We start from the raw sequence: 22437 nt of genomic DNA on the forward strand, positions 1-22437 counted from the left end.
CTTCAACCAATTTTCAATAGCTTTTTCTTCTTGCTTTTCTCCTCCATCTTATCTCAAAACTCTCCTACAGATACATACTCAAGAACGAAGTTTTTTCCTGCCATAATGACGTCGCTCCTGGACCCATCTCGCCAGGCCCTCGGATACTCCTTCTCCGAACCAACAGCTGCTCCTGTTCGACAGCATGGATTTTACCCGTATGAAGCTATCCAATATACTATAAATTATCGCCTGAATTAATTGTTTGTTGCTAGATATACCGACAACGGTGGCTCGACCCTAGGCATCACAGGATCTGATTTCGCAATCCTCGCTGGCGACACCCGCTCCACATCAGGATACAGTATCAACTCTCGCATGGTTCCAAAGGTTTTCAAAATTGGTGGCGATGATGAGACCGGCGAGGGAGCCCAAATTCTTCTCTCAGTAGTTGGCTTCGCTGCCGACGGTACTGCCCTCAAGGAACGACTGGACGCTGTGGTGAAGATGTACAAGTACCAGCACGGAAAGGCCATGTCCGTCTCGGCCTGTGCTCAACGATTGTCCACAATTCTCTACGGCAAGCGTTTCTTTCCTTACTATGTGCACGCCATTTTGGCCGGTCTGGATGAAGAAGGCAAAGGAGCTCTGTACAGTTACGACCCCGTGGGTTCGTACGAGCGCGAGCAATGTCGCGCTGCAGGTGCGGCATCCAGCTTGATCATGCCTTTCCTGGATAACCAGGTCAACTTCAAGAACCAATATATCCCTGGTAGTGGAGAAGGTCACGCACTGGAACCTAAAAAGGCCGAGCCTCTCCCCCGCGAGACAGTTGAACGGTTGGTTCGGGATGCCTTCACAAGTGCCGTGGAACGTCATATCGAGGTTGGTGATAACTTGCAAATGCTGATTATCACCAAAAATGGAATCGAGGAAGTGTTCCACCCTCTGAAGAAGGATTAGAATATGGGGCTGTTGTCTACAATAGCATTCTATTATGAGGAAATGGAACTATTTTTGATATCTTTCGACTGCACTTCTGTAACATGAATTTTTATTCAAGATGGGATCTTGAAAGTCGTGACGCGGATATAGTATTTTGAAAAAGAAAGCCCAGATGAGATATTCCGAAACGCCTGTACCATGCCAATATAAATTGATAGAAAGACGAAGTGGTCAGAAGCGTTCCTTCATTCGTGAAGCAACTGTCCGAAGGTTGCCATAGACCTTGCCCTATTTTTACATTAGCATAGAATTAATGACCAGATATTCATCCCACTTACTGGAGGACTACCCAAGATAAGGCTAACAATAGCCTCGCGAGCAATGTGGATATTTTTAAATCCACCCAGAATGTGAATCTTTGAGTCAGCAAGCACAACTCGAGTCCGACTGGCGTTCTCGATAGCGAACTTGGTCTTTCCGTCCTTGCCCGCAATACGTCCAATAGCACGACCAAGATGTTCTCCGTTAAGGGTCTTCACATCCTTAATTTCAAAGGTTTCGATATAAAGATCATCCAGCCGTAGAAGAGCAATAGCATCATCGATATCAAAGCCGAGAGTGAATGCCTTGACGAAATCGGCACCTTTTTGGAGCGCTCCCACATCGGTGGTAAACTTGGAGGTCCGCAGTTCTACTGACCGACTCTTCACATTCATCCGAACTTGCAACTTGAGGTGCTCAACAATAGGAGGACAGATCTTAACCCAGTTGGCTTTGAGTGGTGTCATCCGGTGCGGTGGTACAGGGACCTTTCGAGTCTCAATACGATATGCGGTGTTGGTCTCTTGCGCCGGGGTAAAGACTGGGCGACCCTCTTCATCGATGCGCATCTCATTGTCTTCGGCCGAATCCATCACAGGATTCAAGACATTTGGCTCAGCCTGTGCGTCAATCAAAACTTCATCGTCCTGGTCTGTTGAGGGTAAGCGAGTGGAAATAGAATCACGAACTCATCTGTACTAACCAGGAATTTGTGCAGGTTGCCATTCTGGAGCTTCAGGCTGACGAAGCGCTGTTGGAGCAGACATGATGTGATGTGTGTGTCAATGGAAGTGGAGCTGTTGCTGTTGGAAAAAGGGAAAAAAAATTGAGGCGGGAATCTGTTATCGTAAAATTTATCAGTGGCGCCCCTCGCCGAAAAAAGTACTGCTGTGGGCTTATACTATAGTGCAAACAATACAAACATCCGGATGATTTCATAGGACTCAAATATCCAAGCTTCCCGCGTCTCGGACACTCATTATCGTCACAGGATGTGATGGCAAATATGTCCGTCAACTTTGGACGCCGGTTATATGCTCATTTTTGGGAAGCCAATCCTTTCAATGGCTGCATACGATCAACTCTTATTACTGCCGATCCGTCGAGGAAAGTCTGCGACTCACTTTTTGTCAACCGACGATGGTCGACATGCACAAAATCGACCCAGATCACTAAACGTTTTGCTTCTGGGGGCTTCTTTGTTTTCATGTCCCCAAGCTCTGCAGCAGTTGACAAGAATAGCGCGGCATGCATAATACCCTTGAACAAGACAACATTTCCAACTATCTGGAAACGAGCACTATATTCTCCGAAAGACGGTCGATACGCTTCTAATAATTCTCAACTACCCCCAAATAACAATTCCAAGCATAATGTTCAAAATCAAGACAAACCCCATCCGACGATCTCCCATGATTCCAAGTCGCAAGATCAACATCCATCGACAAATCCTAATTTTCATTTCATGGATCGTCTTCCTCACATGCCCCATCTACATAGACCTACTAAGGAAGAATTGTTGTCTGCAGCAACAGGCTTTTGGTCGCGCTTGAAGGTCCGGTTCAAGTGGTTTTCCATTCGAAGCGTGCGGCCTTTCAATTTGGATGAGATCACAGCACTTTTCTCATGGGTAATTTTGGGACACGTTGTCTGGATTGTGGTCGGAACTACAACTTTCTTCTCGATTTTGATATTTGCCATCAACACCGTGTTCGCGCAGGGTATGTACGCACGCTCCAATTTTCATGATTTTATTTGGTTGACATGTAACAGAAACGCTTGCCAGATGGGTGGGAAACTATCTCACCAAGTCATCTGGTGTAAAGGTTGTCTTTGAATCTGCCATTGTGCCTAAATGGAAAAATGGTGTCATTACATTCAAAAATGTCTTCGTTTCGAGGCGACCTGGTCAAGGCGCCGGGCATGTCACCAAGGGCTCCTCAAAGACCGCTGCAGCTGCAGCTGCAGCCCGAGGTGATCTTGAGTCTGAGGATCCTGAAGAAGAAGATACAAATTACACGCAATTTGATGTCTCTATTGAAACCGTCAATGTCACCCTATCCTTCACGAAATGGTTCAATGGAAAGGGCCCACTCCGGGATGTTGAAGTGAAAGGAATCAGAGGCGTCGTCGATCGCCGGCATGTTTTCTGGCCAGAGGAACTCTTGGATCCCAAGTCTTACCGACATGAACATAACTCTGGTGACTTTGAAATCGACTCGTTCAAGATGCATGATGTTCTAGTAACGGTCTACCAACCTGACAACTTCAGACCCTTCTCCATTAGCATATTCTCTTGTGATCTGCCTCAGCTACGAAAGCAATGGCTTTTCTATGATTTCCTCTCTGCAAACATGATGTCGGGTTCCTATGACAACTCCCTATTTACCATCCACCCCCGTCAATCCCACGGCTTCTCTGGGAACCGGTTAAATGAAGAATTGGACGAACATGGCAAACCCAATCCCTGGAAAAAGCACAGTAGGATTCGGGTTGATGGGCTTAATATTGATCATCTTAATCGTGGTGTACAAGGGCCTTTCTCATGGATTCACGAAGGAACCGTCGACATTGTGGCTGATATCATGTTCCCTGCTGAGAATGACGAGAGTCTGGCCAAGGTGATGGCTGATTTCTATGACCGCTTAGAAGCCACCGTAACTTCGCATCAGTCCTCGGATTCTCCTCAGCAAGCCCAAATGGATTTTGGTATTGTTTCAGACACTGACAAACGATTCCTTGTCATGGACCTACGTGTTAATCTCAACAACGTCCGAGCCGTCGTCCCAATTTTTACTCGAGATCTTTCATACATCAACAACGCCTTGATCCGACCAATTGTCGCGTATATCAACTCGAAGCGTACATTCATTCCTATCAACTGCCGTCTGGTGAAGCGCGTCAGTGATTTTGATGGTAGCTGGACCGTCTTCGACAGTAGTTTGATGGATGACTTGTCGGCTGCGGTACGTGTTTTCTCCTCTTCTTTCGTTCTTTTTTGCTACAGCTAATAATCTATCCAGACTTACGATGCATTTGCTCGAGATGTTGTGGACGACCAAGCCCGCATCAGACGATTCAAAAAGGTTGGATTTTGGTCTCTTCAGCTAGCTGCTCAAGCTATTTTTATGGGTATGGCGGGTAACATTGCATGATTTGTACATCTCTATCGCTCTACGCAGTTTTGTTCATGCTGGTGGCCACCGGCTTTGGCGTTGTGGGGATTCTGTATTATAGTAACGGTTGCATATATGGAGTCTCTGGGTGCATTCCACGATTCCCTTCCCATCTCTTCGACTGTTTTGTTTCTGAAGTCATCTCCATCTATTGCTATTCTGACGATATAAGTATAAATCTTCTCTTTCAAGTGTAGTACATTCTCGAGAGATACTCACTAAAATTTTATAGTATAGGAGTGAAAGATGAAACCATAGCAAACCAAAACAGTCTTTGTGCCATCTTTTCCAGTACGATGTTTCATGATATTTCGTGATATTTACGCCGGCAACATTGATTAGTACTACAAATAGTACTACATACTCCATACGCTAAATTTTAGGAGCTAAAGTGGATACTAATCCACCTGTGGATAACTAACAATGTACAAAACAAAAAGAAAAGAAAAAACCTGCTTATTTGGAAGTTGAGTGAGAAATGAAGCTAATAAACAGAGTACATATTGAAAGGGCCCTCCCTTTGTTTTATTCTTTTTATTTTTCTATTTTCTTTCCCCCTTTTCATTTGAATTATACTATAGGGCATAACATGTAATATCGAAAGTTTGTGGTTTCGGCTGAGACAAACCCCCTTTATTCTGTTAAACCACCCCCCCCCTTCCCCTCATAGGTAAGCTTCAGCTTCCGATGACCCGCTATCCCGCCTCTCCTCCCACTGACCCCCCTTGGATCTTTGCACCCCTCTGGACCCTAATGTGTAACTGAAAATTATGTCGCGACTAGAAGATGATCTTCCACAACCCGCATATACACCTATAGGTCCCATGCAGGATCATTTAGCACGAGGGCCTTCTCGTCCAGACCCTCGTCATATATCCCCCTCGCCTCTACACACCAGTTCTTTACCTCAATCATTTCTACATGGGGACTTCTCTCCGTCCTCCAGTCCGCTCTCCCTCCGATCTAGCACCAACTCGTCCCCTCAGAACCAGAGCAGATTCACTGTATCTCGTGTAGCCAATGCGCCATTCCCAGTACTTCCGTCCAACACTACCATGTCTCAATCGCCAGATACAAGCGGGACGGAGTCGGAGATTACTTCGAGGACTGGAAATAATATCCCCAACCCGCCTGGTGCTGCTGAGCCCGATCCCTCTGCATCATCCCCAGTGAGCTCGTTACCTGGAGACCGTCCAAGTCATCGCATTATGCCTCGTACTTCGTCGATTGACTCTGCAATATCCTCTTTATCTTCGGCGTCTCACAAATCCTCATTCGATGTCAAAGCCCTTAGTCAGGCAGATATCAGTCATCTCATCAACGCTGCTGGTTCTGCGGAGGCTGTTATTGTGCATCTTTTGAAGGAGAAGCATCATGCAGCTTCCCAAAACTCTCAGCTTTGGAAGTTGGTTGATAAGCAGAGAACGCTTATCCTGGGTCTCAATAAGGATCTGGAACGTGCGTTCAAGGAGAAGGAGAAGTACAAAAAGAAAGTTAAAGAGCTACAAGACCTAACACCTCCCCTTTCAACCGTTACAGCTCTAGCCAATTCTGGTATCCAGGCCAAACCAGAGCCAGAGACAGAGCGAAAAGACGAAAGACCTCCGATTGATCAGCCGTCAATAGTACCACCTTCTACGAGCGCTCGAATACTGATTGAAGATGGCGCAGGTCTCAGCCCGTCCAGTGATATACCTTCTCCAACTGAGAGCGACGGGAAGCTTCCACATCCAAGTCGCAAGCCACCCCCTGCTCCTTTGAACTTACGGTTAGACGATAATACCTGTGAAGAACCCACATACCTCGACTCGGAATCTGATTACGGCGATGCGGACATACCAAGTACGGATCGCGACGACCGCGGAAGAAGAAAGACTCGAGAAGAGGATGACCGAGACCGTGAGGCTGCTCAGACGAAAGATGTTGAAAATAAGGGCTCAGTGGGTACTGCCAGAATTGGATCTTTTACATCTGTGGATCCAGAGATGGCCCCCCGCAATTTGGCTACGAGATCACCACCAAACGTTGGTGGTTCTGGGACTATAGGATCGGTTCTGAATTCTAACCCAAAACTCACCACTTTGAATGTCCGGCCTTACGCCTCCATGCCTAAGAGTCCCGGGTTACCAATGAGTCCAAGGCCAGAAGATCGACCCCTTGGCTCTCCTTTACCTCGCATGCCCAGAGATTTGAATGCCATGGCAGCTTCGTCAACGGGACAAGCATACAATACTCCTGGCCTTCCTCTCTCTCCCCGAGCCGGTAACTACCCAGCACAGTTTCCTCGTGGGAACCATCTTCCGACCATGGACCCTACCGTTAAGATAGATAAAAGTCCCAGATCTCCATGGTTCCCCGAGCTGAGTATCTCTAAGCGATTGGTATCAGATGAATATCCAGGTCTACTATTGCCACCGAACGCTCTTCCTGTGATTCAAGTGAGAGTTTCTTCTTCACGACTTAGACCATCGAGAAATAGCTATATGGTATCCAAACCCCTCGACGAGGAACCTGTTTTTACACTCAGTGTCATCTCTCGATCTGAGATGTCAGAACTTTGGCGTGTCGAAAAAGTCATCGCCTCCCTACCATATTTAGATCAGCAGGTTCGCCAACTAGCGTCTCTTTCCGTGAGACTCCCTGATCGCAGCATTTTCAGTGGACATTCCCCTGCTAAAATTGATGCACGCCGGGCTGCATTGAATACATACTTTGACAGTCTTCTGAACACTCGCATGGATGAGAAAGCAGCTTTGATCATTTGCCAATTTCTCACAAACGATGCTATCGAGCCTCGCGATGATGAAACAAGCTTGTTGAAAGGACCCAGTCATTCTAAGCTTGATGTATCTCGAGGACCCGATGGAAGACCTAGAAAAGAAGGCTATCTGACTAAGAGAGGTAAGAACTTCGGTGGCTGGAAGGCACGATACTTTGTTCTCCAGGGCCCTGACCTCAAATACTTTGAGTCTCCTGGTGGCCCTCATATGGGTACTATCAAGCTTCATCATGCCCAGATCGGCAAGCAATCCCATAGTCCCAGCGGCCAGGGCAGCTCTCCACCAGCCACTGAAGAGGATGCCGATCATCAGTATCGCCATGCTTTCCTTATATTGGAGCCGAAGAAGAAAGACTCTCTGGCCCTCGTTCGACACGTTCTTTGTGCAGAAAGCGATGAAGAGCGCGACACCTGGGTAGATGCTTTGATGGAATATGTGGAGAGCCCTTCATCAGATAATGAGAGCCAGGGAAAGCCTCAGGTGAAAAGTAAACAGCAGTCTTCCAGTTCTGGTAGCAAAGCCAAAGCCGTCCCAAGTAGCGGAGGTAAACGACTGCCTAAAGGGGTTGAAAGTCTCGAACATGAGATTGGTGGTTCTGTTCAGGGCTTCAGCTTCGACGATACGATTGCAGCTGAACCTCCTATCCTTGGTTCTTCACTTGATCAGGCCCCTCGATCTCCTCGGATACTAGCTCTTTCGACAGACCTTAAAGATACGAATCAATCCTGGATTGATCCGGCATCACAATCTCCGAAGATCATTTCTGCGCCCACAAATGGGACTGTGATTCAAGATTTGCAGGCTTGGGGTAACAAGACTACGACTTCGACAAAGGAAAAGAAACGCAGCATTTGGGGCTTCCGTACCAGATCATCTTTTGACTTGACAGCCCATGATTCGGGTATCAACCCTATCCACGCTGAACGAAAAGAACCAGTTCGAGCGGTATTTGGTATCCCTCTAGCTGAGGCGGTCAAACACTGTGCACCACTAGGTGTCGATATAGAATTACCAGCTGTTGTCTATCGTTGTATCGAATATCTTCATGCAAAGGGGGCAGCGGACGAGGAAGGGATCTTCCGCTTGAGCGGTTCTAACGTTGTGATCAAGGGATTAAAAGAACGCTTTAATAATGAAGGCGACGTGGATTTTCTGGCTGGAGATCAGTACTATGATGTTCACGCAGTCGCCTCTCTTTTCAAGCAATACCTTCGAGAACTCCCGACGACAGTGTTGACTCGAGAGCTTCACTTGGATTTCCTTCGTGTTCTTGGTATGACAAACGACCCTTCATCAACTATTTTATGATATTAACACTCTATATAGAACTTGACGATCGGGAGAAGAAGGTCGCTGCCTTTAATTCCCTAGTCCATTGCTTGCCACAGCCAAATCTGTCACTCTTGCGAGCACTTTCACTATTCCTAATCGAAATCGTCAATAACTCCGACGTAAATAAAATGACCGTTCGAAACGTGGGCATTGTCTTCGCTCCCACTCTGAACATTCCAGCGCCAGTATTTTCGATGTTCCTCACAGACTTCGACAGTATTTTTGGTGATACTGGCTCCGCTTCTAGCCCAACGATTGAGCTCACAGTCGACCATAGCTTGTCGGCAGATGATATTCGCTCACCACGCCATCAGATGTTCTCAGACATACCGACACCATCATACAACCAGTCCTCATTTCCATCCAACGGTGTGCCTCCAACCGACCACCATGATAATCCACGGGGCACAAACGACACCGGATTTATACCGATGCAACCAACCTATGACGCGCCAACACACAGACACGACGTATATAACCAACACAATCAACACAAGGGAGCATCATCTTCGTTCGGTTCTTTGAACGGCATGTTATCACCTAGCCAAGAAGATACTCGCTCGGCGAAGGCTAAGAGGCGTGAGAGTTCGATGCTTTTACTTGAAAGTATGGTTCATCCAAATATTAAAGCATTCTTTGGTCGTTGCTAACATCTCCTAGATTTCGATGACTCGGCTCTTCGTGGGGGCAAGTAAATTAGCTGAGCAGTATGCATATTACTGCCTGACTCTTTCTCTCCTTCTCGGCAGCCTTTTTAAAAATTCTCAACTATCGATGTCTACCAATCGACAGATCGTGAGTCTCATGCAGAATAACGAATCTACCCACTTGTCACCAGCAGAGCGGCGAGGAGGGAATGTTTAATGATAATGGCACCTAACCAAGATGAGGTTGAAATATCGGAGGCTGAGCCCTGGGACCTTTCTTTTCACTTGAAGATATTTATTTTCTTCATCGTTATACCCCTTTTCCACTTCTATTTATTCTCACTTTCATCGTCATCATTCAGTTCTTTCAGTGATTTAGTCGCTGCCTTATTTTACTTTCTCTCCAATGAACTCAACAATTTATTGTACTTACAACCGTGTTGCGTTTTTATTTTCTTCAATATTATGTTGTGTCATTCAATCAAAAACAAAATGGCTTATCAAGTTCATTAATATACACATACGTTCTCCATTTTTCCTATGCAGTCGATTCAAAATCGCCTGGTTTGCTCACCCCGCCACAGGCCCATAAGCTCCCCATTGTCTCGGGTCCAGTCGCGTACATTATCGACCAAGGCTTTGGCCATTCCTTTGTTTTTGGACTTGCCTTCTGAAGGCCCACGACTATGTCCATTTGACACGTGCTCCCCTGTCGCGTATTCTGAACCCATACTAGGCAGGACATTTTCGCCCGCACTCAGACTGACAAAGAGAGCAAATGGAACCAACCAAACACATAATCCAAAGTACGATGCTACCTCAGAAAATGAAGGCATCTCTTCATAGTTGGTCTGGTAAGGCTGGCGCCAGTTGTTGTCGCTCCGTCGAGACGCAGGTAGCGGTTTCGAGAAGTGGCGGAACCAGAGCCAGTGGTTGAGAATGACCAATGCGCATGATGTGATAAATAGCGGGTCGGATAATTTGACAACAGGAAAGCGGCGCAGATTGCTAGCGTAAACAAGGTGGGAAAGGATGCCGAGAAGGGATAGCCAGATGGGGAACCGATCGAAGACTACTAGTAGAACCTGGATTGCAATGATAGAGTAAATCAGACGACTTAAAAGGCGTCGGGTAAGAACGGTATGCTCTTCGACAAGTTCAGATAGATAGTAGAGTCCCGAAGCTGTGTGAAGGTCAGTGTCATGGTCTAATAATAGCCGCAAAGGGCTTACCAATTGCTAATGTGAGAAAGGCAAATCCCACGATCACTCCCAAATACCCTACAAGAGGTAGAATCCACATGGTTGTTGCAGAGGTATATTAGAAGTTAAGAAACGGAGTTGAGAGAAAACCAAGTATCCTTACTCAGAAGCCACGAAACAACCGCGCGGATCATGACGCTTTGGGGCCTCCATATCAGTGCCTTGTTGCCTTGTTGCCTTGTTGCCTTGTTGCCTCATCAAGCTGGCGATTATTACACGACGTTTATCACTTCCTTGGTCCTTGCTCGTATATTATGATACATCAGGTCTAGGATACGGAAACAGACATTTGGAACTTCGATAGCTCCTCCAAGGTTCTCTACCTATTCAGGTAGCTATAGACTAATCATCTGACTTATTTGTAAAAGGTAATGCACAGAGACATCGAGAAGATTGAAAGAATGGCATGGCCAAAGTGAATAATACTGTAGGACTAATTATTCTATATTCAGGGGGTTATTTTGTGAAATATACTTGAACTCAGGCATCCACGGATTTATATTCCAAGGTTGATGCCAAATATGTTGGATATAATGGTTTCTAGACGGGATATATCATCCTGCAGCTATTATGAGTCAGATGCACCAAAGAACAAACAGTAGTTATTTCCTAATTATATCTGCTGGAGATAACGATCAATTTGATGTTGAAGTCATGAAGATTTATACAACGGGCAGTATAAAAATCTTGAATATTTCTGCCTTAGGCCACAACCCCACCCAAAAAAAAGACTCGTTCATCTTTACACTCTTCTAACCCGATCAATAACCAACATCATGTCGCGCCCTGAGGATATTCTGTGCGCATAATTATTTTCATCCTTCTGACCGAGTACTAGGACTAACCTTTTTTTTCAGGCCGCCCGACCTATTTTACAACGACAATGAGTCCCGCAAGTATACAACGTCGTCGCGCATTCGAAATATTCAGGCCGATATGACCAATCGGGCCCTTGAACTTCTTGACTTGAAGTCTCCGTCTTTAATTCTCGATATTGGATGTGGTTCGGGTCTTTCGGGAGAGATTTTATCACAGGAAGCCCCCGAGGATGGTGGCCCTCACACTTGGATCGGCATGGATATTTCACCAAGCATGCTGGATGTCGCTCTACAGCGAGAGGTAGAGGGTGATCTCTTCCTTGCCGACATTGGACAAGGAGTTCCCTTCCGACCCGGTACATTCGATGCGGCAATCAGCATCAGTGCTATCCAGTGGCTGTGTAATGCAGAAACTAGCGACGTCAGTCCCGAAGGCCGTCTCAAACGATTCTTTGAGGGACTCTATGCCAGTCTTCGCCGTGGTGGACGGGCAGTTTGTCAATTCTACCCTAAAAACGATATTCAACGAAGCATGATTAGCGGAGCTGCGATCAAGGCAGGGTTCGGCGCCGGTATGCTTGAGGACGACCCCGGCACTAAGAACAGCAAGATCTATCTCGTCCTTACAGTCGGTGGAGGTGGTCTCCAGGGTGATATTACGGGCGTTGTTAATGGCATGGAAGATGTTAGCGTCCTGGATGCCCGGAGAAAGGCTGCGGAGGTGAATAGTGCTAGAGGACATCCTCGAAAGGGCGACAAGGCATGGATCCTGCATAAGAAAGATCAGATGGAGAAGAAGGGGAAAGTGGTGAAACACAACTCGAAGTATACAGGCCGCAAGAGACGCATAGCCTTTTGATCAAATTTCATGGCTATCACTGTTCGAGTTCTGTGGCCACATTCAGATATCTAGATTTAGCTGGACCATGCGTTGTCTAGATTTTACCCCCAAATTCCTTTTGATACCCCTTTATCTTTATTCGAAACATTCACATCTGCCAGTGGCGACACTACAATTGCACTGCAACTCCAGGGCTGCAGTTCTTGCTTCCCTCACAAGTTCCCTTCCTGTAACGACTCACATTAGATGCAGAATACGTGGAAATCTCAAGGTTCAATGACCAAAAAAATCGTATTCTAACCCTAACCTCTTTCCCTCTCTTTTCGTACGAGGTACCCCTATGTTTTCTGGTTCAATGATCGAATAGTTGAAATTATTATATGAAAATCCCCCATAAATTCGCAAAAATTAAGAATGCAAAAATGGTCTATTTATAACTTGCCAGGGAAATTGCGAGCTAACCTGAAAGAGAGATAATACATAATGAAGAACTACCTGCGACCAATTCGGATCCTACACAGTGCGCGGTTCCAATTAATTCAGGGCATCCTCCGTCGTAGCTGTAGAGAACTGAGACAACAGACCTCAAATTTACAGAGCCGACTCCATCTTGTCCAAAACAGCACGAGTGAACTCATGGGTGCTGGCGAGACCACCCATGTCGCGGGTTCGTACTTGACTGTAGAAAAATTATTAGTGAATTAATTCTGGGAACATTTTTCGATTAGAAACGCTTACCCCTCGCCAATCACATCATAGACGGCCTTGGAGATGCGGTTTGCGTGGTCATCGAGGCCGAGGTGGCGGAGAAGCATGGAGCCAGAAAGGAGCAAGGCACTGGGGTTAGCCTGGTCTTTGCCCTTGATATCGAGACCAACGTGACGGCAGCCAGGCTCGAAAAGAGCAACATCACGGCCCATGTTGCAGCCAGGGACGACACCGGGGCCACCAACGAGGGCAGCACCGACGTTGGAGAGGATACCTCCGTAAAGGTTGGGCATGACCATAACGTCAAACTGTTGGGGGCGCGAAACGGCCTGCATGGAGGCGTTGTCCACAATCATGTCGTTTACCTCCAGGGTGGGGTAATCTTCGGCGACCTTGTGGAAAGTACTGCGGAAAAGACCGTCGGCCAACTTCATGATGTTCGCCTTATGGATACAGGTAACCTTCTTGCGATTGTTGGCGAGAGCGAAGCTAAAAGCGAACTTGGCGATACGCTCGGACTTGGCGCGGGTGATGATCTTCAAGGACTCAACGACACCCTGCACAGACTGGTGCTCCAGGCCGGAGTACTCTCCCTCAGTGTTCTCACGGATGATGCAAAGATCGACGTTCTTGTGGCGGGTCTCATAGCCAGGGATGTTCTTGATCAGGGAAATCGAGGCGTAGATGTCCAGCTCCTGGCGCAGAGCAACATTGAAGGATTGGTGACCCGATCGCTCGACGGGGGTGTGGAGGATACCCTTCAGACCGAGCTTGTTGCGCTTGAGGGAAGCCACGGACTCCCGGAAAAGCTCTTCTGAGAGCTTGTTACCAGTCTCAACACCGGTAACATCGACCTGCTCCCACTCAATAGGAACGTTGTCGGCCTTGAAAATGGTCTTGACAGATTCGGCGACCTCGGTACCAATACCATCACCTATAAAGAGTCGGGCGAGTCAGCAATTGGGACATAAGTTCGTGTGTAGCCAGTAAGGCGGATGGATGTGTGATGAACAGTCATACCGGGAATGAGAGTGACGGTGTACTTGCCCCCATACTTGGTGGGCTTGAAGATATCGGACTGGACACTGGCGAAGGCTAGAGAGAGATTAGCAACACGATCTCGGGTATCAACTTGCCACACACGTATGCGCGCGCAGTTTATCAAAGGGAGATAGCGTACATCGCACAGGCATGGAGCGGCCGACGGAGGGAGCCACGGAAGCGCTGCGAAGCAGGGTCTGAACTGGGTTAGCCTAAGTGCAGGGGAAATCAAGCAGTTCAATTGGAAAAAATACCCGGGCAGGCTGTGCTGTTTTGGAAAACATTGTTTTTTCTTTGGTCTATTTGTGAGCGGAGAGATTCAGGTAGAGAGAACAAGGAATCCGCAGGGAGGACCGAATATGGGGGGTTGGAAGGATCGGACAAGGAAAACGGAAAAAAAGGGCCCGGATGGACTCGGCATGGCAGCCCCGGCCCGATCTTATCTTTGTCACGTCTTTATGAAGCTCCCCTATAGACTCCCTCTTTTGGAATACCTTCCTTTCACCTATTTACTATTGATCTGCACTTCGAGCTTCCCTCACTCGGCACATTCAATGTCAATAAAGACATCCTATACTTCGAATAAACTGGATCAGACACACGGCGTCCAATGACTTCGCAAACCAATATGTACTATACATCCATATTGACTTCATGAATGGAACAGCAGTCGCCACTTCAGATAGCAACATCTAGAAGCGATGGTCCTATTTGCTACTGAGGTGATATCCATGCACAAGCTATGTCTTGATCAGGGTCTCTATAGACCTCCTCTATAGACTTTCTCTATAGACTCATCTATAGACTCATCTATAGAATCCTTAGACGACTTCCGCTTTGATCTACTTCTACTTTGATCTACCTCGGGTTGATATTCATCAATTCCAAAAGCTATAAGTGCTCCTCTCATACCCACCAGTCTCTTCTCTTCTTCAAGCTCTCCATCAATCTCTTCGTCAATCATTCTCTTAAACTCAGAGATCCAAGACCGCAATTCAATTTTCAAATTCACTTCAATCATCCAACTCTTCTCAAAATGAAGTTCCTCTGTGTTGCTCTCGCCTTGATGGCTGCTTCCAGCGTGCAGGCCGTCCACGTCGACAAGTGGTGCTCCCACCCCGGCCAGGGCTGCTACATGATGAAGCGTACCGCCGATGCCTCCTTCGAGGTCAAGCGTTCTGCTGAGGCTCTTGCCGATGCGATGGCCGAAGCCCACCCCGTTGCTCAGAAGTGGTGTGCCCATCCTGGTCAGGGATGTGCCAAGGTTAAGCGTGCTGCCGAGGCCGTTGATGAGGTTAAGCGCTCTGCCGATGCCCTCGCTGAGGCTATGGCTGCCCTTGATGAGGAGTAAAGGTACGTATCTCTTCTCACGAACCGCACAGAGCGTTTACTGATCCGTACTTGCCCTATAGTTGTCTTCTCTAGCAACTAAGCTCCCTCAATTTCCTAATGTTCACATACATCTGTTGACAGAGATCATTCGAAAGAACTAGTGCTACGTTCGACTTCATCTTACGTCAACACTGCCCAGGAGAAAACTGAGCTTGGAGGATGGTGATCGTGATAATTTTCTGATGGCGGACACTCTTTTTCTTACTAGCCACCTTTGCACCTAGTTATTTTGCAATTCATTTGGGGGAACCGAAAAAAAACAGAGAAATACAATGTTTTGAATGCAATGCAACTCTTCCGGAGGATCAAGTAACATTTAAGCCAAAATCAATAGTTGAATTCATATTCCATTCTTCATTCCCGTAAATCTGATCGCTTATGGTAATATCATATCTGCGTAGACATATTGAATCATTAATTCGGACCCATCCAACGAGTCTGCATATCACCGGCTACATAATCCCGATTTCTCTCCTCAAATGCCACATACTGCGGTTCCATCCCCATTTGAGTGTTTTCCCACCAGTGACGAGATTGGTACACGGGATCTGTAGCTGAAGTATAGGTTTCCCCAGTCGTGGGTTCCTTGGGTAGGGTGTAAGCGTTGTAGCCGGAAACCATGTAGGGTTCAGCCTCTTCCTTGTGATCCACTGCGACCTCCTCCGATATGTCCATCTTCATCTCAATCTCCAGGTCCTCGGCTGGCGGAGAAATCGATTTTGGGCTAATGATTGGGCCCTTGGTGCCGTTTGTGGGGGTGGGGTTCTGGGGAATTATGTGGGAGGAGTGATGATAGTGTCGCGAAATACTGTAGGAGATGGGCGGCGGTTGACACTCGGGTTGCACTTGGCACATCGTCATCTGGTCAAAGAGAGCTGCCAGCTCATGTAATTTCTCGGTGCTTTCGGATGCAGATAGACCACACTAAATTGGTCAGGGGCTGCGAGACAGAAGTCCAACAGAGGGATCTACCTGGTTGCAGTGTGGGTTCTCGATGAACTCAGGTAGAGAAAGAGAAATATCGGAAACATGATTGCAAAAGGGACACTGGTGTAGGATAGAGGAAGACATGATAGAAAGTATATAATACTAAGTGCTTTGCATGTAAACACACACAGAAACAAGGAGCAGGGGGATCTGATCGGTATGGTCTGATGTATTTTTGGTACCAAATATTTAAGAGAGAATAAGTATTAACTGAAGAAATAAAGGGAAACGTTGCCCCCCACGTTTTTACGCCCAAAGAAAAGGGAATTAACTCAATCACGTTGGGCTGTTGTCTTGTCATGTGACCTTTCCCAAGGCAACCCCGTGACGCAGTGCTAAGACGAAGCTCTCTCCATCATCGCGCGTCGGCCCCAGCTTCAGCTTCTAACAATTCTCTACCACCCCCGCTGAAAAATTGAGATAATCTCATCTTATCTCATCTCTACATATCCAGACAATCATGGTAAGCCTATATATCTTTCTGTGTTAGTTGCCCCCATAGCTAACTGATCTACAAGACGTCAATCGGCACGGGCTACGATCTTTCCAACTCTGTCTTCTCCCCAGATGGCCGAAATTTCCAGGTATGAGCTACTCTTGGAGTATTATCTTCTCTTATCTTCTCTTCAATGGATACGGTAAGCTCTTGGGTACTGACTTATACTCATAGGTTGAATACGCTGTCAAGGCCGTGGAGAACGGCGGCACAGCTGTTGGCATTCGATGCAAGGACGGTGTGGTGTTGGCAGTTGAGAAAATCATCACCAGCAAGCTACTAAAGCCAGGTGCCAATAAGCGGATTGCGACTGTCGATCGTCATGTTGGCATTGTAAGCTCAATTCTTTCCTTCCCCCTCCCCCGATGTCCCTCTCAATAAAGGAAGCTTTCAACACTCCACAACCACATATTTCTCAAGAAAGTATTTCATATAATTACATTCTGACCAAAGCTTTGCCAATTATTTAGGTTTCCGCTGGTCTCGTTCCTGACGGTCGTCACTTTGTTTCTAGAGCCCGAGACGAAGCATCCTCGTGGAGAGGTACATACAAAGGCCCAATACCCACCTCCGCCCTTGCGAACCGTCTAGGCGGCTATGTTCAAGCATACACACTGTATTCCAGTGTACGACCATTCGGCGTGACCTCTATCGTCGGTGGATGGGATAGTGAGGCAGAACTACCGGTCGATGGCCAGGTGGGCAGCGGTCCCAAGTCGGGGTCTGGTGGAAAAGTTGAGGGCGCACCCGCTGGAGGCCCCGGCCTTTACATGATTGAACCCAGTGGGCTGTATTGGGTATGCGTTGCCAACATCTTTCTAACATCTCGTTTTGGTTACTGACAGGGTATTAGGGTTATTACGGCGCCGCTACCGGTAAAGGGCGACAGGCAGCAAAGGCAGAGCTGGAGAAACTAGATTTGACTTCAGGTACTCTTTCTCTTGCCGACGGTGTGAAGGAAGCCGCACGTATAATTTACGTCGCCCACGAAGACAGCAAGGACAAAGATTTCGAATTGGAAATGTCATGGATCAGCTCGCTTGATGGCCCGACTAAGGGACGACACGAAGAAGTTCCAAAGGAACTTCGGGAAGAAGCAGAGAAGTTTGCACGACGGGCCCTAGAGGGAGATGACGAAGAGGAAGAAGATAAGGGCGAGAAGATGGAAGAATGAATACCGAATTAGATATGGCAGCGAACGCTTGAATTTGATGCTTCTCCAACGCTTTATTCTTTTTTTTTTTACCCACGCGCTCACTAACTTCTTTGGAGATTCATATAATATCTAGAAGCAAAAACAAGTAAGGCAGGACAAATTTATACAATCTTACCCTCTGCCCACTCGCGTCTCTTCACACCCAATTCCACAGCTGCGCTGCCCCAATCTTCGCCGTGGTTATGCATGCCACTGTTACCCAGTCCAGCTCGCTCCAGACCTTGCTCTTCGGTCAAAACAGTAAGCAGGCCAAAGATAACGGGCACGCCGGAGTCCAGCTGCACGCGCATCAGCCCTTGGCTGACAGCATCTGCAATGTACTCGAAGTGCATAGTGGCACCCTTGATCAGTACCCCGATAGCGATAATGGCATCGAATGGCTTCTTAGTAGATGATGTAGAAGCCGATTTACTGATATCGGAGACCGAGGCAGACAAAAGATCTGTAGCACTGATGCCCTCACCAGAAGAGCTGGCCTGGACTTGAGAAGCAGCATACAATCTGTAGCGGTATATAAGCCATTACGCCCCACCAGATATACTTGAAGAGAGGTAAAAGCCTTTAAATTGAAAGAACAGACTTACCGCTGTACACCTAAAGGCAATTCGTAGCTACCAGGGACCGTCTGGATGGTGATGTTGTCCTCGGTCACACCGGCAGCAAACAAACTCTTCTTTGCTCCCGACACTAGCTGGTCAATGATAGTGGCATTCCATCGGGCGTGGATAATAGCAACACGCAAACCCGACCCTACAGCACATCAGTGATGTCCCTGAGTCCGAGATGACTCCGCGGCGGGGATGAGTGGGATAATATCATACCGTCATAGCTCTGAACAGCCCCTGGGCCTTTGATTGGGGTCATTGTGAATAGGGAAGAGGATGTAGTCTACAAGTAGAGAGAGAGAGAGAGAGAGAGAGAGAGAGAGAGAGAGAGAGAGAAAAGAAAGAACCTGGGATGACTTGAGGACTGGAGAAAAGGGTGATTATGAAGTGATGCGGGGGGAATAGACGAAACCATCGGTCCCGTCATTGTGTCCCGCCATTGGGAAAGGCGGACTGACCGAATACGGCAAAATTAATTGTACAACTTTTAGTCAATTTTGATATTTATGTAAATATTAAAACTAATGTAATATCATTTAGATATTCTGATGCACTAAAGAAATATAGTATTCCATTCTCCCAAAGCTAACAAGAAATGAAACAACTCCTTAAAGATATGAAGATCATCGCAATCGTCTACTTAGAACATTCTTCCACCATTTTACTCAACTGTCACGGACTTGGCCAGGTTTCGGGGAAAGTCGACGTTCAAACCCTCACCAACAGCCAGCCAGTAAGATATTAGCTGCAGGGGAATAACATTCAGTAGACCCTGGAGACAATCAACGGTCTTGGGAACCTCGATCTTCTCGGTCTGTGCAGACGAGAACTCAGGGTCATCCTTGTTACAGATGACGATCGGGCGGCCACTGCGGGCGATCACTGTGAATTCAATTAGATTCCTGATTTTTTATATTTTCTTTTTTTATTAATCTCATGGTTCAACTTACCCTGCTGATAGGCATTCAGGGACTTGGTGAAGAGGTTGTCACGAGTGAGGATCATGAGGATGGGCAAGTTCTCGTCCACCAGGGCCAAGACACCGTGCTTCAATTCACCAGACATCACAGCTTCACAGTGAAGGTAGGAAATCTCCTTAATCTTGAGAGCACCCTCAAGGGCAGTGGGGAATTGGGCACCACGACCCAACAGAAGCAAGCTCTTTTGGTCCTTGAAGAACTTGGCACACATGTCCTTGATGGGGTCGTTGAGCTTCAGGATCTCTCGGAACTGTTCCGAAACCTTACCCAGACCCTCGACGATCTCCTCCCGTCGCTTCTGCTTGGAGGCACGGTCCTCGCTGAGTGACAAAGCAAACATGACCATCGCAACGAATTGAGAGGTGTAAGCCTTGGTAGAGGCGACACCAATTTCAGGTCCGGCATTAATGTGGACACCACAGTGGGTCAGGAGGGAGATGGAAGATCCGACCACGTTGACAACACCCACGGTCAGAGCGCCACGTTCCAGACAGTAGCGAAGAGCCATGAGGGAGTCAGCAGTCTCACCGGACTGAGAAACAAAGACGCAGGTGTCATCACGGAAGACGGGGGCCTGACGATCTAGGAAATCAGATGCCAGTTCGACGGCAATCGGGATCTCAGTCAACTCCTCGAAGACACCACGCACGGCCATGCAAGAGTGATAACTGGTACCACAGGCAATGAATATGATTCGTCGGCAGCGGCGGATAGTGGAAATGTACTGACGCAGGCCACCCAAGGTAACCTTCTTGTTCACCACATCCAGACGACCACGCATGGTGTTGACGACGGACTCGGGCTGCTCGAAGATTTCCTTCTGCATGAAGTGATCGAACTTGCCCTTCATAATCTCCTGCAGCTCCAGCTCAATAGTCTGGATGGCACGAACATTGGAAGTACCGTCATCCTTGGTCAAGCGGTGAATGTTCAACTGACCCTCGTGAATGTGGGCAATGTCGTCATCCTCGAGGTAAAGAACCTTCTTGGTGTGCTCGACAATGGCGGACGGGTCTGAGGACAAGAAGAACTCAGCAGGCTGAGGAATTCCGTCATCAGACAAGAAAGCCCGCGACTGGGAGCGGTGCAGCAGGGACTTGTCAGGGGGAGCCAAGAGACTGGTGGCAGTCTTCTTGATAGCAGCATTTTGAGAGGCCTGCTCCGCAGGGAGAGCACCTTCTTCTGAGTACTCCACATCGACAAAATCCACTTTCATCTTCTTGGAAGTTCTAACGCCGATCACCAAGGGGGAACCCTTGCGGGCGGCAATGACCTCATGAGGGTAGTGCACGGACTTGAGCAACAAACCGAAAGCACCCTCGAGCTCCTTAATGACGGCCTTAGCCAGGACAGTGAATTCAATGTCAGGGTGTTGGTCGTACAAGTACTTGGCGAGCTTTGCAATGCACTCGGTATCGGTCTCAGTCTCGAAGCGGAATCCCTTGCTCTCAAGAAGAGCCTTCAATTCCTTGTAGTTGGTGATGATACCATTGTGGACCACAGCAAACTCCCAAGTGGCATCGGATCTGTTTGAACCCAAGAGGATGATTAGTTGGGGAGAAATGGAGGTGAATTCCGGCGGGGGAAAGAAAAGCTTACCGGTGGGGATGGCAGTTCTGTCGGGAAGGGGTTCCGTGAGTGGCCCAACGGGTGTGAGAAATACCAGCGTGAGAAGCAAAGGTCTTCGTCATATCAGGCTTGGCATCGGCAATAAGTTCCTTCAATTTAGCGACCTTGCCCACTTCCTTGAAAGCACAGACTTCATTTTTCTTGTCACCATCAACGGCCATACCAGCCGAGTCATAACCACGGTATTCCAATCGAGAGAGACCTGTGTAAAGTTAGAGAGGAAGGAAGGGATGAGTTAAGAGAGGATATACATACCATTGAGAAGGGTATTGATAATATGCTCACGGTCCCGCTCCACCAGGTAGTTGATGTAGCCAAAGATTCCACTGTATGGATAGATGAGTATTGAGTGTGATTGAGGAGATGGAGTGTTGGGGAGGGGAAGAAGTCTGTGAAAGAATACATACCACATGATGTCGAGTCGGAGTAATTAGATAAATGGGAATTGAAAAGAGGAATTGAATGAAGAGAAAGTAGGGGTGATGAGATTATAAGGGGAGTGTGAGAGTGAGATGAAGGGAGAAGAGAGGAGGAAAGGTGTTGTGAAACGAAGGGAAGATCCATTCATATTTATAGCGGGGGAGAGAGGGAAACAGGGGAGGGGCGACTCTGATTAGCTCCCTTAGTAAACTCCAATGCGCCTAAACGATCGATGTCTCACTCGATTTGTTTCCTATGGAAATGAACTATTCATCGTCTCCACTGCTCACCTCTTTTGCCTTATTTTTGAATTTCTGTTTGTAAATTTGTCCATTTCACCCGATTCTCTCTAGGTATGAATTGGAATGTAATCCCTTTAATTTTTCTTTTTCTTTTTTCTTTTACAGCAATCCTGTATTTTGGATGCCCTGTGCATTATTTATTATTAATATTACTATTCAATTCACCCTGACAACAAACCCCCACTTTGATGAAGGAATTCTCGAGGTTTATTTTTATGGAACTACCACTATATAGCGCTAACCCCGATCCATTCCACTGGGTATAAAGTACTATTTTTATATTTTTATTTTTATTTACACTATTAGCTAAGCCTCACATAGCCACACCTGAAGATGATATTCCTTCAAATTGGACATTAGGGAACAAAGGGGTTATTATCATTTTTACTTCGTACTACTTACTGTAATTAAAGCTACGGAGTACTCCGTAATTACCATACTTTTCAAACCATGCTGTACCATGAACTTATCTCACCGTCATTTGATGGTTCTCGTTTTTTCTTTCTTTTCAAAATTACCCATCCCATTATGTAATCAGCCTTCTCTCCATGTTCCCTTTC

The 22437-nt window shown here is 47.1% G+C and overlaps 12 protein-coding genes across 12 annotated transcripts; 6 read left to right on the forward strand and 6 right to left on the reverse strand.

Annotated features, from left to right (window-relative positions):
• Positions 1–105: 105 nt before the first annotated feature.
• Positions 106–942, forward strand: prs3 (proteasome core particle subunit beta 6; the record flags this gene model as incomplete). The annotated part of the gene is made up of 2 exons (XM_057208749.1): positions 106–197; positions 255–942. 2 exons carry the CDS (start codon positions 106–108, stop codon positions 940–942), a joined length of 780 nt encoding a protein of 259 aa, XP_057062523.1.
• Positions 943–1155: 213 nt separating this feature from the next.
• On the reverse strand, positions 1156–2012 carry N7495_006099 (pre-rRNA-processing protein PNO1; the record flags this gene model as incomplete). The annotated part of the gene is given in 3 exon segments (XM_057208750.1): positions 1156–1212; positions 1263–1933; positions 1949–2012. 3 exon segments carry the CDS (start codon positions 2010–2012, stop codon positions 1156–1158), a joined length of 792 nt encoding a protein of 263 aa, XP_057062524.1.
• Positions 2013–2251: 239 nt separating this feature from the next.
• On the forward strand, positions 2252–4400 carry N7495_006100 (mitochondrial distribution and morphology protein; the record flags this gene model as incomplete). The annotated part of the gene is made up of 3 exons (XM_057208751.1): positions 2252–2966; positions 3019–4211; positions 4269–4400. 3 exons carry the CDS (start codon positions 2252–2254, stop codon positions 4398–4400), a joined length of 2040 nt encoding a protein of 679 aa, XP_057062525.1.
• An 806-nt stretch (positions 4401–5206) lies between these two features.
• Positions 5207–9183, forward strand: N7495_006101 (GTPase-activating protein BEM3; the record flags this gene model as incomplete). The annotated part of the gene is made up of 2 exons (XM_057208752.1): positions 5207–8474; positions 8528–9183. Coding segments are annotated over 2 exons (3924 nt in total), but the record flags the coding sequence as incomplete, so codon positions are not given.
• A 548-nt stretch (positions 9184–9731) lies between these two features.
• On the reverse strand, positions 9732–10482 carry N7495_006102 (uncharacterized protein; the record flags this gene model as incomplete). Its single annotated transcript, XM_057208753.1, has 2 exons — positions 9732–10363; positions 10413–10482. The coding sequence occupies 2 exons, from the start codon at positions 10480–10482 to the stop codon at positions 9732–9734; spliced, it is 702 nt and encodes a 233-aa protein (XP_057062527.1).
• Positions 10483–11218: 736 nt separating this feature from the next.
• N7495_006103 (18S rRNA methyltransferase BUD23) lies at positions 11219–12119 on the forward strand (the record flags this gene model as incomplete). Its single annotated transcript, XM_057208754.1, has 2 exons — positions 11219–11241; positions 11300–12119. The coding sequence occupies 2 exons, from the start codon at positions 11219–11221 to the stop codon at positions 12117–12119; spliced, it is 843 nt and encodes a 280-aa protein (XP_057062528.1).
• A 573-nt stretch (positions 12120–12692) lies between these two features.
• N7495_006104 (isocitrate dehydrogenase (NAD(+)) IDH1) lies at positions 12693–14134 on the reverse strand (the record flags this gene model as incomplete). The annotated part of the gene is made up of 5 exons (XM_057208755.1): positions 12693–12780; positions 12840–13743; positions 13830–13904; positions 13990–14047; positions 14105–14134. The coding sequence occupies 5 exons, from the start codon at positions 14132–14134 to the stop codon at positions 12693–12695; spliced, it is 1155 nt and encodes a 384-aa protein (XP_057062529.1).
• A 752-nt stretch (positions 14135–14886) lies between these two features.
• On the forward strand, positions 14887–15201 carry N7495_006105 (mating alpha-pheromone PpgA; the record flags this gene model as incomplete). The annotated part of the gene is made up of 1 exon (XM_057208756.1): positions 14887–15201. The coding sequence occupies one exon, from the start codon at positions 14887–14889 to the stop codon at positions 15199–15201; it is 315 nt and encodes a 104-aa protein (XP_057062530.1).
• A 455-nt stretch (positions 15202–15656) lies between these two features.
• Positions 15657–16313, reverse strand: N7495_006106 (uncharacterized protein; the record flags this gene model as incomplete). The annotated part of the gene is made up of 2 exons (XM_057208757.1): positions 15657–16166; positions 16215–16313. 2 exons carry the CDS (start codon positions 16311–16313, stop codon positions 15657–15659), a joined length of 609 nt encoding a protein of 202 aa, XP_057062531.1.
• Positions 16314–16689: 376 nt separating this feature from the next.
• Positions 16690–17899, forward strand: N7495_006107 (proteasome core particle subunit alpha 7; the record flags this gene model as incomplete). The annotated part of the gene is made up of 5 exons (XM_057208758.1): positions 16690–16692; positions 16748–16813; positions 16900–17058; positions 17196–17522; positions 17579–17899. 5 exons carry the CDS (start codon positions 16690–16692, stop codon positions 17897–17899), a joined length of 876 nt encoding a protein of 291 aa, XP_057062532.1.
• Positions 17900–18042: 143 nt separating this feature from the next.
• N7495_006108 (lumazine synthase RIB4) lies at positions 18043–18805 on the reverse strand (the record flags this gene model as incomplete). The annotated part of the gene is made up of 3 exons (XM_057208759.1): positions 18043–18442; positions 18526–18691; positions 18763–18805. The coding sequence occupies 3 exons, from the start codon at positions 18803–18805 to the stop codon at positions 18043–18045; spliced, it is 609 nt and encodes a 202-aa protein (XP_057062533.1).
• A 402-nt stretch (positions 18806–19207) lies between these two features.
• On the reverse strand, positions 19208–21567 carry gfa1 (glutamine--fructose-6-phosphate transaminase (isomerizing) GFA1; the record flags this gene model as incomplete). Its single annotated transcript, XM_057208760.1, has 5 exons — positions 19208–19428; positions 19497–21052; positions 21126–21357; positions 21411–21481; positions 21563–21567. The coding sequence occupies 5 exons, from the start codon at positions 21565–21567 to the stop codon at positions 19208–19210; spliced, it is 2085 nt and encodes a 694-aa protein (XP_057062534.1).
• Positions 21568–22437: the final 870 nt, after the last annotated feature.

Source organism: Penicillium taxi (genome assembly GCF_028828555.1).
Source record: "Penicillium taxi strain IBT 34144 chromosome Unknown utg000004l_segment0_segment0, whole genome shotgun sequence".
NCBI lineage: Eukaryota > Fungi > Ascomycota > Eurotiomycetes > Eurotiales > Aspergillaceae > Penicillium > Penicillium taxi.